General features: G+C 38.9%; 1 protein-coding gene across 6 annotated transcripts in view; it reads left to right on the top strand.

Moving 5' to 3' along the window:
- RANBP3 (RAN binding protein 3) overlaps positions 1–19,390 on the top strand; it is a 45,245-nt gene that overhangs the window by 17,926 nt on the left and 7,929 nt on the right. For 2 of the 6 annotated variants that reach the window (XM_067313029.1, XM_067313031.1), the window contains 8 exons: positions 8,996–9,032; positions 9,120–9,206; positions 11,884–11,955; positions 13,174–13,239; positions 14,782–14,874; positions 16,081–16,184; positions 16,746–16,865; positions 17,474–17,577. In XM_067313029.1, the coding sequence (XP_067169130.1) occupies positions 8,996–9,032; positions 9,120–9,206; positions 11,884–11,955; positions 13,174–13,239; positions 14,782–14,874; positions 16,081–16,184; positions 16,746–16,865; positions 17,474–17,577 (683 nt within the window). Of the gene's footprint in view, positions 1–3,733; positions 3,836–8,995; positions 9,033–9,119; positions 9,207–9,730; positions 11,288–11,859; positions 11,956–13,173; positions 13,240–14,781; positions 14,875–16,080; positions 16,185–16,745; positions 16,866–17,473; positions 17,578–19,390 lie in introns of those variants that run through there. The other 4 variants (XM_067313028.1, XM_067313027.1, XM_067313030.1 and 1 more) reach the window with 3 other exon arrangements.

Below are 19,390 nucleotides of genomic sequence, written 5' to 3'. Positions count from 1 at the left end.
TTCTTCTTTCTGTGACTGTTGATCCTGACAACGTTAGGAGCATCTCAAAAGCAGTCGTCACGAGTTCCACAGAAGTGAGATACTCTACCCAGATTTAAAAAATATTTTTAAACTTTAAAACAAGCTGTTGGCTATTAAGTAGCTTGCAGCTGTATTCCCTCCCACCCCAACCTGTGGAGGATGATGGTAGAATATAGGAAAGAATGCTTTATTTCTGACTTGTTGCCTGCCTACTCTTGGTCAGTGTACTGCTTTTTATAGGTGAGATGATAGTGGCGAGCTTTTAATTATGGCTCTGAAGGAAGATAAATTACATATTTGGATCTGTCCCATGCCTAAATGTTACTGCATGCAAAGAGCTTCATGCGAGAGTCATTCTGGTCATTGAGGACTGGTGCCCCAGCCCCGTTTGCTGGTAGTGGCTATAGCTTTCGGCATTTTCCCCATTGCCGTCTTCAAGGTTTCTCACTCCCCTCCGCCCCATTTTTCAAGGCTGCGTGAGAAAAGGCAGGGTCGTCTCCTTCATTAGTATGGTGATTGGACTCTGTCTCAGTGATCCGCTCAGTCCTACTGCAGTCACCTTTTCAGTAGCTTCTATTTTCGGGGGGTGGAGGGACGTCTTCTAACGTGTTCTCCTATGAAGCAAAGCTGAGGTGGTTATTCATCTGCGCTCTTCTGATAAATTCTCCATGATAACTTCTGAAAGCTTGCTAATTCTGATGACTATTGACAAAGGGGCAGTGGTTTAAATTATACCAAATTTCTAAATGTTTCCTGAAAATTAGAAAACTGACTGGAGCTGGGAGACTCAAGTTACCTCCCTGGCAGAAGGAGAAGCTCAACGTGAGGTCAGCTGTTCTTTCGCGCTTTGGCCTGCTGTCTCTGGTCAGTGCAGGAGTGACTCAGAAACGGGCAGGAGATTTATTGCCCCTTGTCCTGTAAATAGCCACAAAAGGTTTGATGGGAATGAAGAGCCGTGGGAGAGGGCAGCTTGTGTTGCGAGGGATTTGGGGAGGACTTGGGGTAGCGGTGTGAGAGGACCAGAGGACCCATGGGATATAAACCATGAGAAAATCAGATCTTTGGTGTTGCTGCTCACATCATTGTAGTTACTGTGATACAGTTAATTTGTGACTTAATTTTTATACTCTCTTTATGGATGTTTTGCCATGACAGAAAAACAACCTGTTTACGAGTGAAGTATGGGATACTGTCAGTTTTTTAAAGTGAGGCTTAACTTAAAAAGGGGGCTAGGAATAACAGGTATAAAACGTCAAGCAGAAGGTAGAGGCATTTACCCAGTATCTCTCTAGACAAATAACATATGTCGTAAGTGCTGTGGCCCGTTCTAGATAGCCATTTCATGCTGTGGTTCTGAGGCAAAAAGGTAAGAATAGCAGAGTGCTAGGATTCCTGCTCAGTTTTGGTACCAAACAAACTGTTTCTTTAACTCTTCTTCCTCATTGTTTGGAATTTTAAAGTTAGTGCTTGGGTTTGTCAGTAACAGTTTTTATATATATAAAGCTTTTATATAGATAAAGATAGATATGTATGTATACGTGTGTGTAGGTATATAAATATATGTATATATAAATAAAAACTTTTATTTTGAAAATATGAAAACCCAGCATCCTCAACTTCACCTGAAAAATAAGTTACTCCCTGTAAAATTAAGATTTTGACCATTTTGGTCCTTAACGATGATAGTAATTTCTTCTAAAATTTAAAAACTTGAGTAACCAACAACTGAACTTGTCTGAAATAAAACCTAGTGTTAAAATTACATGTATTGATGTCCTTTAATTGCTTCTTCTTAAGGACAGGCCAAGTCATAGCTGCTTTAGTGGCTGGTATTCGTGAAAAACTGTGGGCCCTTAAGGTTTAAAAGCTGCTGTTTAATTTTAGAGTTGTGGTTTGCTCTTTACTGGATGCACCTGGGCTGTGAGCACTCTTCAATCTCTTGTTCTACTAAATGCTGTGTGAGCAAGCCAAGGCTGTGTGCTTTTTTTAATGACATCTTCATCTAACTGCTTGATTCTCCAGATACTTCACCATAAGTCACCAGGAAGCATGGTCCACAGACAGCAGCTGGGAGAACTTCCTTGGTCCATAGAAGTCTGTTACTCCTGTGCTAATGTCCTGTATCACAGTATAGTTGTCCAGGCTCAAAGCCTTTAACCTTTTCCTTCTGCAAAAGTGTACAGGATGTGGTAATGCACAATTTTCATTCCACAAAAGTGGGAACCTGAGAAAATAAGTAATCTGAAGGAAAGTAAAGTCTGTAGCAGGAGTGGGAATTTGAAGCAAACACTGAATCCCACTCTTATGCGCTAGCCGTCCTCTCACTTTCCTCTTTCAAAGGGGTATGCAGACTCTAATTTACAAAAGAAAACGTTGGTTTTGCTTTTTGGAGAATTCACTGTCACATGAATATGAAGGGCTATTGCCTTGTGTGAATGCTGTTACAGTGGATTTCTGTGTAGATTTTTATAATCAAACCAAACCCCTCAAACTCGGTCTGCAGGACCAGCAAAGAACAACAGTTATTTCCAGTAACTGTCTAATTCTTATGTCTAAATCCGGGGAAGCTGTCAGTTAGGCCTTTAGAGAAGGAGGAATTAAACCCCAGCAATCCTATGGCCACTTATGGCTGGCAGAAATGCTCTTTTGAGAGGGGCACTGACATTTTTGGCTAACACCTGAAAAAGTGCATTTGTTCCAACTGATGTTTTTCATGGGGAGGGAAAGCTAATCCAGTGTGCAGGTTCTTTTACTTGTTTTAAGCATATTTTAATTGGTGTCTCAGCAGTGAGCAATTCCTTCTGCCATACTGTGCAAATAGAGAAATTAAAGAAGGGATTAGCAGATCCTCTCGCTAGGACAACTGCTCTATCATGTTGCAGCCTTGCATTGAAGGGACATTGTCTTTTTTGCTCCCAGTCCCCTGCAGAGCAAAAAGATTTGTCGGATTCAGGCGAGGACCGACAGGGAGAGGTTGAGCCCCCCCACCATGGTCTGGGTCACACAGAATCAGCTGGTGAGCGCGACTTTGAGCTTCCTGCTCCCGCTGTTGCCTCAGTCAGTGCTACTCTGAGTCCCGCTTCTGAAGCCCAGCTTGCTCCTATTCAACAAGAACTGGCAGGGGTAAGTGTGAACCTACCAAGTACTTCTGCTGCTGAGGGGATTAAAGGAAAAAGTCCCTTCGACTAAAAGAAGTCTGTTGCTGTTAACTTTAGGTAGTATACCTCATTATATGTCTAGTTCTTTGCTCTCAAGCGTTAGTGCCCTCTAAGCCATTGTTTCAATTAGTAGAAATGAAATTTGTCTGGGGTTTTCTAGTGGGGGTAATTGTAGAAGGCATAACCAGTATCAATTTTAAAGCTTAGGGTGTAAACTGAGTGTTTGCTAGGGGTAAGAGCTCTTCTAAATGGGTGACAAAGTTGGGGTATATGAGGGATTCACATAAAACAGATAGGAGGATTCCCCCCCCCCCCAAGCCATAATCCTGCAGTACAACAAAGTGAGCGGCTAATGCTGTAATCTCACTAGATATAAACAGTAGCTCATGCCAATCTGCAGTGTACTTAACAGATTAAAAGCAGCAAGAAAGATTTTTAAAGCCAAATTTTGAAGTTAGGTTATTTTCCTTGAAAAAATTTAAGTACCTTAAGGTAGAGAAGGCTATCACTGCTGTTAATTAAAGATTTTTTTTTTCCCCCCACTGATGGTGCAGGAAAATACTTCTGGAAATGACTGATATCACATAGTCTTTCAGAGCAATTTTAGGAGTGGTCTTAATCTTTCTGTCTTGATGGACCATATTTTCTTGGTGCAGGTGAGTGTCACTTGTTGTGACCACACACACTAGGCATGTATGCTTTGATAAATCCTTGCCTGTTAAGGCCACTCCATGCAATGCATGAATCCTTTTCTTACACTAGTTTTTTTCAAGAATGGGCCATGTGAAGCAAACCCAGTGCCAAATGGATTGTCCTGGCAAGGTACGGATGGTGATAGGTTAAGCAACTTTAGGCATCCAGACTGTCAGGTTTTGCCCAATGACCTGCTGCAGAAGTTTTTCTATTTCAAAATTGTTTTGAAAGTTGAGGGTTTTAGGGGTTAGTATCTTAAAATACAGCTGTTAAATGTAATCACTGACTCTTATGTCAGTTTTCTATCACTTAAAATTGTTAGTATCTCTACAACTGGCCAAGAAAACCATATTAGGCAGACCTTCAGGAAAACCACAGCAAGTGATCACTGTCATACCCATTCTTTAAGAGATGGAATTGTTAAACTTGTTAACCCAGGTCTGAAAGAAATTTAAGTATTGTATGGTTATAAGAACAAAAAATGCCTCTGAGGAGTGCATGCAGGAATTCTTGTCTGTAAGCACAGATATCCACACATCCTTAAACTTTACTGCATTTGTCAAAAGTTATGGGGTATTAAAGTACTCAGGTGTGTAATAAGCCTTTGTGAATATGTGCTGGCAATTCTAAGAATTATCCCACTTTCTTACAAGAGTAAAATTGTCTCTTGCCTTGAAATATACAGAAGGTTAATGAATCTTTAGAGGGCCCATACTGGTTTGCTGGATCAGGACCCCTCACGTCCTCTTCCCTGGCTCTTAGAAGATAGAATTTAAGACCAAGTTCTGAAAAAGAGACTTTACAAAACTGTCAGTACTCATTGTTTACCCAGTATTGTTTGTAACATGCACAACCAAGTGTGGCCAGAGATATGGCCTGTTAGAGAGCTGGTTATAAGGCCTTGACTTTTAGTTACCTATGCTGACTTGGGTTAGGTAAGCTATAGCTTTGCCAGCAAGACTCTGTTGGTTAAGTAGTGAGGTTCTGGAGCAGCTTTTCGGTAACAGCCAGGGCGGTTCAATCATGATCATCTGTGGGCAGAGCATGCAGATTGCAAACTTACTGTACCATGCTCGAAGATCCATCATCCTTGGTACTTACTGCATTTTAGTTCTGTATTTCAAAGGTAAACACTAAATATAGCGTACTGTTATAGCTTTCACCTATTTGTGTGGTCTATACTTGTTTTTACCTGGATTCTCCCTTTCCTATTCCCACCCATTGTGAATAATCAAAAACTGACTGTACTTTGAAGTTTGTGTAAGTTTTTCTGTACTAGTTTCTTGTAATAACTGCAGAATATATTTAATGATCCAGGGCATCACTTATAATTCTTCTGAATACTGTAAGGAAGTAAGGGGTAAAGAAGCAGCGATTGTATGTGGTGGTTAATACACTTTCATTTCTTCTTTTAGAAAGCAGTTGATCACCTTTAAAAGGTAATTTGGTTAATTAGAAACATACATCAAAACTGTAGGAGCCTCTCCATAGAAAAATCTAATTTTTCTGTAGCTGGGTTCCTAAAAATAGGGGGAGGAGGGAATAGAGGAGAAGTGGCTTCCATTCTTAAATGAAGAGTAAATTGTAGACCCTGTTTTGATATTTCCTGGTATAAGTCTTTCGCATTTGGTTTCAAAGAATGGAATGCAGAGACATTGAGTCAACTTAATAGTTTCTTGTAGGGCGAGATGGTCCTGGCTTTCAGTTCTCCAATGAAAAACGCACATTTTTCACCTTGTTTCTACTTGCAAAATACATGTCTTGCTGTAAAGTACAGATTAATGAGTAGCCTGCAAAGATGGGCCTATAACTGAAAGGCTGTGCTGCTGTTTGCTAGTAAATAATTGCAGTAATTGTGACTTCTGGGGTTTTTTTTTGTTTTTTTCAACTCTGTCAAGTAATGCAGTCCTAAACTGCTTGTCATGCATAGGTTCCCCTGATTTATTTGTCTAGTCTCCAGATGCTCCACAGTAAGCAACACTGGCAAGCGACTTCTGGCTGCGCTCGCTTACTACTTAGGCTTACTACTTAGTATGGCTTTGTATGGAAACGAAACTTGGGCTAATACTTTGTATCTGGGCCTACCGCTTGTCCTGATCTAATTTGAACTGATTGTCAGGTTTGACCAAAGATGATGGATGTATGGAGATCTTGGAGCTCAATTCCTGTACAGTTTGTGGAAAGAGGCAGGCTACTAGAGAAGAGGAATCCTCCCACTGTCCCAAGCGTTTGACCTCTCACTGCAGGTTATTCCACTTTGTAGCCATCAATGTAGGATCTGTGGGAAATCAAGCTTCATTAGCTCATCTATTTACAGCTTTATTTAAAGTCTGTCTTCTCAAAATAAAAGGGACAGTTTTGACTATTGCAGAATGGAGTTTAACTGTGCATGGAGTTTGAGTTGTATGTATTTGGCTATTAACTGCTTCAGGAACCTCAGTTTAAGATATAATTGTCACTTTGTACTCAACAAAAATACAGGGCTATCTTCTAGATTATATGTTTGGGTTGTATTTTCAAGTGCTGGCTTGGGATAGTTGATTTAGATTTAGGAATATCTTTTTCAAGATCTTTGAGTGAATTGGTCATTGGTGAGAGGATTATTATAGTATGAAAACGGATTTATCCAAGGTTGAGAAGACTTGACTGGTGAATGCTCAAGCGGGACAAGAGGGGGAGTGAATACTGACAGTGAGTTTCCGAATAAAAGCAGGATGTTTTACTGGAAGTTAAATATGAAGTTGAGAGCTTTTTTTAACAATGTTGATAAATCTGCACTTGTGTAACTTGTGTATCTTCAGTCATTTGAAAGTAGAAAATCAAACCTGGATGTCTTAGATGCCCAGACAGGAAAAGAGGTTATTTGGCCTGTGTGTGCAGGAGGTCAACCTAAAACATTAAGATGTTTTTTCTTCCCTGGCCTCTAAATTCCTGAGTCAATGAAAGACTTAAATCTCTTGTTGGATTTTCCTGGTAGGAGTTACTGATTGCCAACTCTACCCCAGGTTCCTCAACCAGTAATTGACAGTATGAGCGCTCTGTGAATGGATAAGGATGGGAGGTAGCGTACTAAATGATCTAGATATTTAGATGCCTATGTAGGAAAAAACACATTTGAGAGAAATTATTCTGCCTCTGAGTAAGCTTGGCAATGTCAGTAACCACTGTAACTATATGCTTCTGCATGGCTTTAATCTCCAAAAGCTCTTGGACTAGGAAGCATGGGAATAATTCTGAGAGTAGAGACTTAGCTTTGTTTTGTCCTTAGTAGGTTACAGACTTGGATTTGGATATTGATGCTCATTGCCTGCTAAATGTAGCGACAGAATACTTATTTGTGCTTGCATCAGTAATAGATGACAAAGATGTGATAATCTCAAGCTTGTGCTGTACAGGTTTGACTCGGTTTGTTTTATATCTGTATGTTACTCAAGCATTGAGAATATAGCATGCAATGTTTCTCGAAGTTTTTGACGTTTGGGGGAATCTCTTGTTGATTTTAAGGAACACTGCCAAATTTGCACATATGGATGTGTAACTTGGTTCATGCAAATTCGTTATCAAATGGTTTTCTTTTGCTTTTAGGAATTTTGCTAACAGTTGAAACAAATTGGGGGTATTTGTTGTAACACTTTCTATACAAAATTGTGTGTGTGTGTTTGTTTTGTTGTTTTTCTCCCCTCACTTTGGGTATTGATGGCTGAAACTGATAATTGGCATTGTGGCTTTCCACTTGCCTTATCTTTGGGGAAACTAGTGTATGTTGGCAATGGAGATGCCTAAAAATATCATTTGTAAATGATGTAGATTACTTGGCCAATTGTGTAGGGACAGTATAAATCATAAAACACACGTGATAGTGATTAGGCTGATAAATATATGTGTGTGTGTGTGGGGGGGGATTCCAAAACAATAAATAGCACTTCATTCCCTGTGTCAAAGGTACCTGACTAGGATGCCAGTGAAGTAGCTATGCTTTGCTATTAACTTCAAAAAACAAACAAAAAAAACCCTTATTGCATAGGTAAAATTGCTTGCCCTTGTAAGTATATTTTCATTCAGATAGGGTGAAATACTGATAGCACGGTAGTATCTAGATCCAAAGTATAAGTAGTAGTAAATACAAATTTTCTCACTTTCTGCTATTGCTGTATTCACTGTATATCTTTTCAATGATAGTCCTGTGCAGCCTGAGGCAGTCTCTTGTGTTGCCCAATCTTTGTGTGTCTATCCATCCTCCAGACCAAAGTACTAGCAGCAGTAGGGAAGCAAAAGCTCTGGAGCTGCAGTGGGCTCTGCCCACGAACCCATGGGGTGCGGGGATCACTTATATCGGGAGGTTTGGGAATGAGAAGAGGGTGCTAATGCTGCTCCTGTCACCTTCCATACCGGAAGGAATCCACCATGGGATTGTTTTGCAGGAACAAGAGAATTTAGGTCAGCTAAGGAGTTGATGGAAAGTAAGAGCAGAGACACCTCAGCCCTTCAGAAGACACGTGGAAACTTGTTCAAAGACTTGTTAATATTATGATAGTTGGTAGCCTGTGATACTCTGGGGTTTTTTTTAAGTGGTACTGTGGAAGACTCTAGTGAAACTACCCAATGCTAGTTCCTATAAGAACATTATAGAGTGCTTTGAAAGACATCCCTCCAACACTGTCTTTGAATGAACCAATGTCAGTTATGTTGATTAGCAAAACTGCTTTGGAATAAACTTCCAAATAATTCTAATGTTCATGGTGAACTTAGAACTTCTGTGATTTTTTTTTAACTGAAGCAAAATTTGAAATTTGTTATTTTTCAAGTTTTCAAAATACAGGGAACTGTAATAATTGAATAGTGTGTAATAAAGATGTTAGTTCTTGGATATGAATTTTTAGATACTCTTAGGTATCTTATTTGTAACTGAAATGATTTGAATTCATCTTACATTTAAGAGTCTCTAGGTAAAATTCAGTATGGCTATATTTAATTCATAAGAATACTGCTTTGCCTTGAATATGTATCATTGACACTAAAGAAAAAGTCTCCGAAGTGGTGATTAGAGCATTTGAATGTATCCAAAGAGATTGAAATATTGTTCAGGATGTGATTATCGTTTCATCATTGTCATCTGATTTCAGAGATCAGCAGATGGATCAAGTCCAGAAGATGGAGATGGTAAGAAATTTGACCATAAGATTAAAAAGCGCTAGTGCGTGTCTCTCCAGGATTTTGTGCGTTTTCTCTAATTACTCTTTTCTGTAGAATCTGATCGAGAGGATGGAAGCTACTGTCCACCTGTAAAGCGTGAGAGAACTTCATCTTTAACTCAGTTCCCTCCTTCCCAGTCAGGTAAATATTAATTATTACGATATTAGTATATGGGAGAGGTGGGTTTCCTTTTTCTCCTTTTTTTCTTCCCAGTCATGCCAGCACCCTCATTACTGTCTGTTGTGTTTTGCCTTAAAAGACCACGTAGTCTGACTTTTTCTATGGTCTGTGTTATCAAATTCAGTCAAGCCCAAAAGAGTTGATGTATTTTTTAATATTTTTAATTATTTATAAGTTGATATATCAACTTTGTAGTTTCAGCTTTTAATCTTATGCTGTTAAACTGAAGAATTTAGAAAATTCCTTGCCCTGCTGTGATCAGGTCACTTCTTAACTAATTATATAAATGCTAGCTTTTCTAGGTGCTCTACTGCCAGGCAACTCTTCCAAGGAGTCATGTTTTAGGTCATGCTTATGGTTTGGGGTGTTTTTTTATTGTTGTTCTCTTCTTTTTCCATTTCTTTCAAAGCAGAGAGAATCCAGTGCATTTCAGCAACATTCTCACCTGATGTATTGCGGAGATGGTGAAACCTCTGTGGTCAGTCTGGTTGAGGGCATATAGGGTCAAGACAACAGCAAAATCACTGGGAAGTGCAGGGATAAATTGTTGCAATTCATATACCCTGTAATGGTGATGTGTCATCTGTATTTGCCCACAGGAACTGCCTCTAAAATCTATACCTTCTCTCTTCATACATGATAGGAAATCTTTAGTTTTAGCTGAGGATTATTTTAGTTAAGATACGTCAGTGTTTGGGGGTGGGTTTGGGGACTTTGGTCCTTCATTTCTGCCATCTCAGTTGGGAAAGGAGGCTAGAAGCAACAGTAGAGGAGAGAGCAGTGCAAAATATTTCTCTAGCAAGAAGCACATTTGGGAAGCATGGCCAAAAAGGTATAGAACTAGGTGTTTTGCTCTCTTTTAATTTTAAATACGTAAGTCACTATGGAATTAAGAATGGAGTTGCTGATTGCTTATAGGCACAGTATTCTCATTTCATTTTTCCAGTGTTAGTCAGGGGCAGAATTCCCTCCCTCGAGATCTAGATTTTTTTTGACCTGTAACTTAGCTGGCTTTAAGGTGCAGTCCTGTTAAGTGAAAACCAGTTTCAGTGGCACAGTGGAACTGCTCCTGCTTTCTGGTCATTCTTAGAAGAAGAACACTGTCCCCACAAAAGAATAAAGTAGGTTTGTGGGGTTTTTTTATCTACATACTTTCTGCTTTTCAATTATAGTCTGTAACTTACAGTCTGTAAATACTTTTGTAATTTCTATTCATAGTTTCCCCATAATCACCACTGATTCTCAGCCTCTGCTTGACTAATGTATTTTGGGTATGGTCACTTCTTCCCTGTTTGACACTGGGTTCTCTTCTGATGCACGTTGTTGTCATGCAGTGACAAACTATTGTAATGACAACTTTCATAAAGGCTTTTTTGAGTATTGCTGATGAATGGGTGCAGCTTCCAGAAAATCTTTCCCTTTCCAGACCTCTTTACATTTTCTCTGTGGGATTATGTTGTATATAATATTGCATGGAAAATTGTGGCAAAATTCCTTGTGAAACCAAGCCCTTAAAGAGCCAGAGAATTCTTTTCATACAGATGATTCATCCTTCCTTTGGGACCACTCTGTTTTGTATCACTTCTTAGAAGCAACCCGCACAGTCTCATGTGAGGTGGGCTAACTTTTACAGCTTTTTTGTAAGTTCTAGTTCTGTTGGTAAGATGGCCTTACTCCTCTGTCAGCAAAACTATATTTCTGTAGGCAGCCAATTCTGGGTCTGGTGTGTACTGGCTCTGGAAGAGCTCGCCTACTTCTTACCTTCTCCACTTTAAGTTTCTGCTGCTTGGGCTTGGGGAGGACTGGCATACTTCTGTACATATACCCTCCACCCCTGGATTACCAGTTTTGATTCTGTTTCTAGGTTTTGCTCCTTTTGTAGGACAGTTTCTGTGGTGATAATGGGTCTTCAGTTGAGATTCACTTCTACCATTTGATGTTCTTATTTCTTCCAGGATAATTGAGATCTGAGGGAAAGTTGCGTTAGAAGCGCAATTTATTTATTTTTGAATGGGACGTGTCTGAGCAGTTGTTTGCGGTTGGTATGGTTGGGTGCATTTCCTACCTGACATGAGTGGTGTGGGGGTTTTTAAGCTTAAAGGCGATCGCTTGAGCTGGCTGCTAAGTAAGGGCTCAAGTGGGCTGGATACATTACAAGGCTTGTTGAGGTGTAGAAGCTAGTGCACACGAGTTATCTTGCTCTTAGCACAAACTGTGCTGTCAGTCATAGGCCTCTTGTGAAGCCCAAGTGTTGGTTTCCAGCATTTAGCATTTGCTACACTGCTTTCTAGCCTCTCTGCAGAGGCCTTTTGAAATATGTATTTTGTAATTATATGGCACATTCTAACATCTCTTTAATTCCTAATTCAGATAGAATTAAACCAGGAATCCTGTGTGTATTTTGCCTCCTGAAGAAGTGAAATTTGCCCTTTCTCTGTTTTAGGAGAAACAAAAATTTTTGGCAATAAGCTGTTTGCTTTTGTGACTGTAATACTATTTTTAGTTTAAGAAGGAAAGAAAAAAAAAAACACACACCCAGAAAAATCACTTTCTCTTTGCAGCTGTAATATATCAGAGGAAGGGAGTTTATAATGAGATTAAACAACATACACAGCTTTTTCTTTTTCCTTGACTGCAGTAACAAAGAACAACGTCTTTATGCCATCAAGCTTCTGTGAAACTTCTACAGGCAATTCTGACTCGGAACCAGGTGAGCTTCCTCATTTTTCTGCTTTTTCTCAGCAAACTGCTGTCAGTCTGTCACAAACCGAAACAGACTATTGCATGATATTTTAGAAGTAAGCCTCTAAGTGGGAGAATGAAAACGGTGATTCTCATCTTGCAATTGCAGTGTTGTTCACTTAATTGCTTGCTTTCATGCTTGCTGGGTGCTATTAAAATAACAACAGCCCTAACTTTGGGAGTAGGGGTGGAGGACTATCCAAGCTGACCCTATTCCCACCTCTAAACTGCAAGATAAAACTTCAGGGAAACTTTCAGATACCTGCTTTAGATGCTGCTTTTTTTAGATATCTCAAATCAGTTCAACGATGCGACTGGAACTGTAGAATCTTGCATGCAGTTAGTTCCTGTGTTCACAGTGCTGCTTATTTTGTTAATCACCCTTGCTCTGTTATCCTTGTATAGCACATTGTTATCTTATGCTTGAATAATGTGCTCCAAGAGCGCACCGAACATAGTTAAACTATGTGGTAAGGTGCTGAGACCATCAGTTGTTTTTTCTTCCTGAGTACAGCTGTTACGCTCCTTAATGAAAACATCAGTATACCTTGTAAGATGATGAAATCATCTGCAAGTTCTTAGGGAACTCATTTTTTAATAATTTCTAATAATTCTGGATTTATGAAAGCTTTTTAATAAAATATTTTTTCTAAAAGCCTGACCTTCAATAAGTGAGTACAACCATAGGAATTTCTATGGTCGTTTTAACATAAAAGCATAGCTAATGTAATTAAAGAAAATTATTATGTTTAACTTATTTCTGATAATTAGTAGTTGGGTGCTTGTTGGCAGCCGTCACATTCAGTCGTGCTTTTGATTTTACCTTTTCCTACTTAAAGCTGCTATTTCTTTTTCTTTTTTTTCCCCCTTTTTCCTTTCATGGAAGGAAGTCTGTTTTTCTAGAGAAACACAGAACATTTTCACAAACAACAATTTTCCATTTCTTTCTTGCAACAACTTGTGTTTCTGTCTTCGTGTTGTATATTTGCTGTAATGTTCACTGGAATTTTAGACTTATTTTTGGTAGAAGAAAATCTGCTCTTCGGAAGTTTCTTATGACTTTGCACTGGGTATTTATAGAGTTTGTGGGTTGTTACAGTGGGGAAGGCAAGAGCAATTTTATGGCTGTCTGAAAGTATGTACTTTGTTTCATCTGTGTCCTTGTAATTTTGGATTTTGCTTCTAGAGGAAAAGAGCAGTGGATTCCGGCTGAAACCACCAATACTTATCCATGGTCAGGCACCCAGTGCAGGTAAGCTCAATGTTTTCAGCAGCAATAGAAAGGAACTATGGTACTTCAAGCATCTTGTGTCATGTAGGAGGTTCTTCAAACTACTGCTGTTATGGGAGATTGATAATGCTTCTGTTTATGCAGGAAAAAAGCTTGTATCCTCCAGAGTGGTTATGTCCATATCCACAGTGTAATGTGTATAGATACATTAGAATTCTAGTTTGGATCGGTCATGCATTTCTGTAATGAATCTCCCAGTTGTCTCTGCTTGGCATGTTTTGGCTCACTGCTTAAAGTAGTCCTGCACCGCCTGGAATGAATTCCTTTAGTCTCAAGCTGGAACAAAAGATGCATTCCAGGAGCACACAGAACAAGTTCCAGCCGTTAATGGGCCCCGAGTCTGGCACCAGACTAGAGCTAAGTCTGAAGCAGTTGTCCAGCCCCACGTCTTCCCCCTCTCCCTGGCCACCGCATATAGCGTAGATGTCGGGTTCTGAACCTATTCTGCTCTACAGTTTTCTCCTGTTGAGCTTTCCGTTTGCTAATGTAGACCTAGCCAGCATGGGATGGACATTAATATTACAGCTCCATAGGAGCTCCATAAGGAAATAAAACTGTTTTTTTTTTTAGTGGAAGTCATTATTCTTCCCACAAATGAACAGTTTTCATCCAAATAAATAATAAGTTATAAAAAACAAATTATCAAGTTTGACTTGCATTCTAATGAAAAGTTGATGTGTGAACATTTGGGCGTAGGACAGTGTATATTTTGGCTGTTGTCTTGTACTTTGAATGAGTGGCTTTTTTGTTACAAAATATTCAAGAGTTCCTACGGGTAACTTCTATTGCAGTATTTTAATAGATCCAGAGTTCACCGGTTTTCAGTGAAGAAATCTGAAATCTGGGGGATTTCCATAGCTTTCTAGAGTTGATCTTAAGATTTTTTTTCTATTTTTATTTTTTACTAGGTTGTTTTAAAGGTCAATTGGCTTTCTGAATTAGAGCTATTTAAAAGAATTATAGTGCCTTATCTTTCTACACCAAACCAAAGAGGCCAAGTTAGTTCTAAGAGTCAGTACATCTGACTGTATGAAGAATGAAGAGGGGAAGAAAAAGTCATTTACCACTATCTGGAATTGACTTCACTGGAAGTAGAAAATGAGGCTGGGGGGAGTTGTGTAGCTGGGAATTACTTCAGTGAATAAATGGGGTTGCTTTGATACTGTTCATTTTTCTTTCATTTTATGACCTTTATTTCTGAGTCACTGTCATAAATTTTCCTTATATGCTTTTGTGGATAGGATAGAAATTATATTTAAAATTTTATTTTAAAGCTAGGAACAAAACAATTGTCATCTCTCTTTGGGAAATAATTCTTTCTTGGGGTATGAGGATGGGGCCTGGTAATGGGGGGGGGGGGGGGAGGAAAGGGCAAACAAACCCAACTTTTCAAATGTCTAGTGTTCCATTATATGTTCTATTGGAAACGCAGAAAAGGTTAGATGAAGTTGAATTTTTCGACTTTAAAGCCTTATAGCTCTTGAAAAGACTTTCCGCTTGCAGGTCTCCCAAGTCAGAAACCAAAGGAACAGCAGCGGAGTGTGCTACGTCCAGCAGTATTACAGGCACCACAGCCAAAAGCTTTCTCGCAGATAGGTAAATAATGCATTTGCTTTCCAGAATATTGCAGACAGAACAAAAATGCTAAATCTGTTTAGCGCAGAAGTCTGTTTTTACTCAGCAGCTGCCTTTCTTTTCTGAAAGGAAAAAAACTGGAAAAACAAATATCTTAAATGTTAAGTATATCTGTGTTATGAAAGAAATAACACAACAAAACCTTCAGTGCTTATATGGAATTGCTGTCTTAAACTGCCAGGGTCTGAACTTTAGTGTAGTCCATGCTTGATTTTTGGAATAAAAAGACATTTAAGGGTCTTTTAGATTACAAAGACATTTAAGATTGGCAATCTCAAATTACAGCTTTGACCATGATGTAATAAGCTACTGTCGATCAGTTGAGCAATGGTGGTAGACCTTAGCTAGCTGCAAAGTGATATAATGCCTGAGTCACTAGAAGGTGCCTCTGGGTTGGGGACCTTGTTGAAGCTGGGACTTTGAGCTTGGCTCTTCATTCTTAGCTTGAGTGTGTAGGTATGCTTATTGTGGTGTTATGGAACTTAATATAGCTAATAGAAATAGGTGTGATTGGAAGTTTAAAGAAAAAACCTGTTCAGTGTCCATGTCTCCTAAACTTCTATTCCCTAGCCCAACCCCACCAGCCCTCTGCCTTCCATTATTTTGAAGTTTAGGTGAACTTGGACAGGAACAACTTCAGCTGCAGTCAAATCTGGCATAGAGCCAAACATCACTAGCTTGATTTCTAGGTGTGCACAGATTGAATTCTACAGAGCTTAAGTATTAAGGCTTAAGTATTGGGGTATAAGTTTTTTGTATTTTATATAGTTTTCAGCAAGACTTTAGTATGCAAGCAGATAGTTTAGTCCAAAGAGGAGCCCTGCTGGACATGCACAGTGGGGCAATTATATTTGTGCATGTTTTTTTGCTTGAAGTTGTATCTATTGAAATCCTTGAAGTGCTTATGCAGACTAAGTAAGATTTTACTGACTTGTTTTTTTGCCTTTGGAGTCCTGATTCTGCTAAGAATTGCTGAATTCCTGTCCCTATGCATCTATGTCACAAACAGTCTTGCAGAGTACTATGCGAACACTGATTTGCGTTACAATGTTTTGTGGACTTAAAAAAAACAAAAAACAGCATGCAATTTACTATAGAAAACTTGCTTCTTTTGGGACACTCTAAATGTCTACAAAATTAATGTCAGCTTGTCATTCCATATTGCAGTCCTGAGCAGTGGGACCAATGGTGTAAATATCTCGCCAGATTCTGCAGCCACATCAGAATCACTAAGTAATGCAGCACTGAAAAGTTCTGACTCGGAAGACAAGGTGAGTTTGAACAGGATTCAAGGGACACTCAATATGAAAGATTTTAAAACAAGTATTCTCCCAGTAGAATCCATTTGTTTTTGTAATGCGAGTCCAGTTTCATCAGCGATGGGCCCCCTTATCTATCCACACACTGGTAGTACACTTTAGAAGCAGTAGTAGGTTTCATACTGTTGTAATAGTATGCTATGTTACCTTTACTAAGTCAAGAAAAGTAGCATAATTTTATTGAATCCCAATACTACAGTTCAGGATGGTTTATGTCATAACTACTTTCCCCTCACTAAATATCAAAGAATAAGCAGTTCTACTTCCCCTCTTGGGGGAGGGGGGGTTGTTGTTGAGAGATCTGAGCAGGCTTGAAAAATGGGCCAGCAGAAATCTCCTCAAGATCAAAAAATGGAAAGTCCTGTACCTGGGATAAAGTAAGCCACCTGGCACAAGACAGGCTGGGAAGTGACTGGCTAGAAAGAAGCTCTGCAGACAGAAATTAAGAGGAATTTTTGTTTAAAGAAATTGGTCTTAAAAGTCTAGGCTAAAGTTTTCAATTTTTTTCTTTAGGCAAGAGAATGTCAGAAAAAAGAATCTAACAACACTTCAGATGATGACAGCTGTGAGAAGGCAGAGCTCAATGCACAGCAAGCATTTGTATTTGGGCAAAACTTAAGAGACAGAGTTAAGGTAAACGTGTTTATCTTTACTGAGAGTTGGTGAATTTAAGTTAGGATAAGAAACAGTGGAACAGATCATTTGTTGGCATATGCATTGCATACAGATATGTTTATGAAGCTGTTTTAATCCCATTATACAATGGTTTCAAGCTTCCATGTACATATCAAAAATAGCTGTGAACACAATTCAATTGGCTTAGTAAAACTGGTCTTCCAGTCATTTAATGAATGTTACTGTTTAGTATAAGAAGCTTTTCAAAAGTAAAAGCAGCTACTATGGTCATAGACAGCATCTAAAACTCAGTGTGGTGAAATGTTTTTTTTTTCTTTACCATTTGGGTCTGAATTAAGTTGAAATGCATTCCTAAGATGCTCACTTGCAACAAAGATTTCGCAGAACAGGAAAAGAAGAAACATAGGGCAGCATGGATTCAAACCTGTGCATGGGGTAATTGAGTTAGACTGTTAGTACCTCCTGTGTAAGACCAAGAAGTGTAATACTGGGGCGTAGACTTCTGTGGTTTTATTGCAGAAAGATTTTGTGGATGGAATTTTGTCTTGGGAAAGAATAATTTTATGGTTGGTAGTTAAAACTAATAAATTTATTTATTTTTATAGCTAGGAGATGAAAGTGATGAAACTGCTGATGTGCAGAATGCTGGCCTTCCAACATCAGACACGCCTTCTGCAACAAATTATTTTCTACAATACATCAGTTCCAGGTGAGACCACAGAGAAACCTATAGGACAGCTTTCCTTAGTCTATGTACAAAATTATTTGTGATTCTGTCCTTTACTGGATGCAAGGCTAATACAGGGTCAGTGTGAACAAAGGCTTCTGAAGAATGAGGTGATAGACTTCAGATTTTTCTTTGTCTTTTATTTCTCTCTAATCATGGGCACTTTCCCCCACTCCTCCATCCCCCCCCCTACAAAATGAATTCATAGCATCATCTTGGCAGTGTGCTTTGGATGTCTTTTTTTGGTGATAGTATGAAAGTCTCCAGGAAGTTTTCTTCCTACTCATGCCTACAAGTGAAAGGTCTAAGGAATTGGCTTTCTCGGTACAGTTTTGTCTTAATAGCCATCCCTCTCTGTGACTTTACAAAGAAATGGCAATAATAGAGCCTCTAACTTACTGTCCTGTTCCTTTGAAACACTTTCGACCTTGGCATTTGCAAATAAGCTATGTAGAGATCCATACATATATTCAATAAACTTTATACTGTTGCTAAGGCTTTTGGGCATGACAGTCTTCAGAAGGGTGTTACTACAGTGTTTGCATAATAACTTTGAGATCCTTCTTTGTGTGCCAGGCATGTTACAGATAATACTTCTTCCGCTTACTCAGTGTGTGTACGGATGGCAAATGTACCAAAGAGGAAGAAAAGTGATTTTGCAAGATGCGTTATCTTTGCTCACGCTATGAGATACCTCAGATTTCTTTCTAAACTGCAGCATCAGAACTAAACTGTTCAGACAGTGTCTTTCATTTCTGGCTAAAATGGGCTGATCCTCAGATCAGTCAACAGGCATTCAAGAGAATAATGAGTAGTTAGGTTTTCTATGTGTGGGGTGGGGTTGTTTTTTCCTTTTTTTTTTTTTTTTTTTTCTTCTTCTTAACCTTTCCTAGCAAGCACAGAGGCTCATCTTGTTAGGACACATACCAGCATCTTCCACCTGTTTCAGAAGTATGTTGGTTTCTTTTCTCAGTCAGTCATTGACTGTTTCCTCTTTGACTTGAATATTAGTCAAACTTGACTTTTAGAAAGGTATGCCTGAAGGGAAGGTGGATGAACAATGACTTGCTAGTTACTGTGGGATCTGTAGAAAGGTAGCATAGCTGTTGCCCTTCCTAAATTGGTTATAAAATCTGTTGAAATCCGCATAGGAGGAGGATGCTTATTGCAGAAGAACTGTGTATTCACTAAGGAAGGTGTTGAGGGCTGAGATTTGATTGCAATGTCATAGCCTCCCCAAAAAGTTTCACAGCTAGTCTAATAAAAGGTATTACTGCTTCCTGCTACCTTTGCTTCAGTTCTGATATTGCAAGTATTTTAATTCTTTTCCTGACTTTCAGAGAAAACTGACCTCTTATTTCTGGGGAGGGAAAAAAACAGGAAAATCATAAATCCTAGCTGGTATTAAGAGGCAAGCCTTAAGACTAACTGTCTAGCTCTTTGAGTTTGCCATGCAAGTAGAATACTGTTAAGAACAGTATGTAATATGATTAAATAGTTAGCCCTCACCTAACATTCTTCGTTTTTCAACATGTAATTAGATGTGTCTAGGTAAAATATTTACAGTGAGGAAAATCACTTGCTCTTACTTGGAGAGAATTCTCATTCTGCAAAAACACATGCTCTTGTGTTGTCTCATGTTACCAAGTTGAATTAAATCTTGCTTTTGTTTCTTTGGAAGCCAGCAGTTGATTTTTAAAGCCAGTGACAGTTGCTCATGTTTTAAGAATTTTATCAGTAAAGGATAAATAGATATTTTTCTGACTAAAGAAAGGTTGGGGTTTTTGTCTTTGTT

The sequence above is a fragment of the Apteryx mantelli genome, chromosome 30 (assembly GCF_036417845.1).
Source record: "Apteryx mantelli isolate bAptMan1 chromosome 30, bAptMan1.hap1, whole genome shotgun sequence".
Taxonomy (NCBI): Eukaryota; Metazoa; Chordata; class Aves; order Apterygiformes; family Apterygidae; genus Apteryx; species Apteryx mantelli.
Note: the sequence above shows the minus strand (reverse complement) of the source record. Positions and strands in the feature narration are given on the sequence as shown.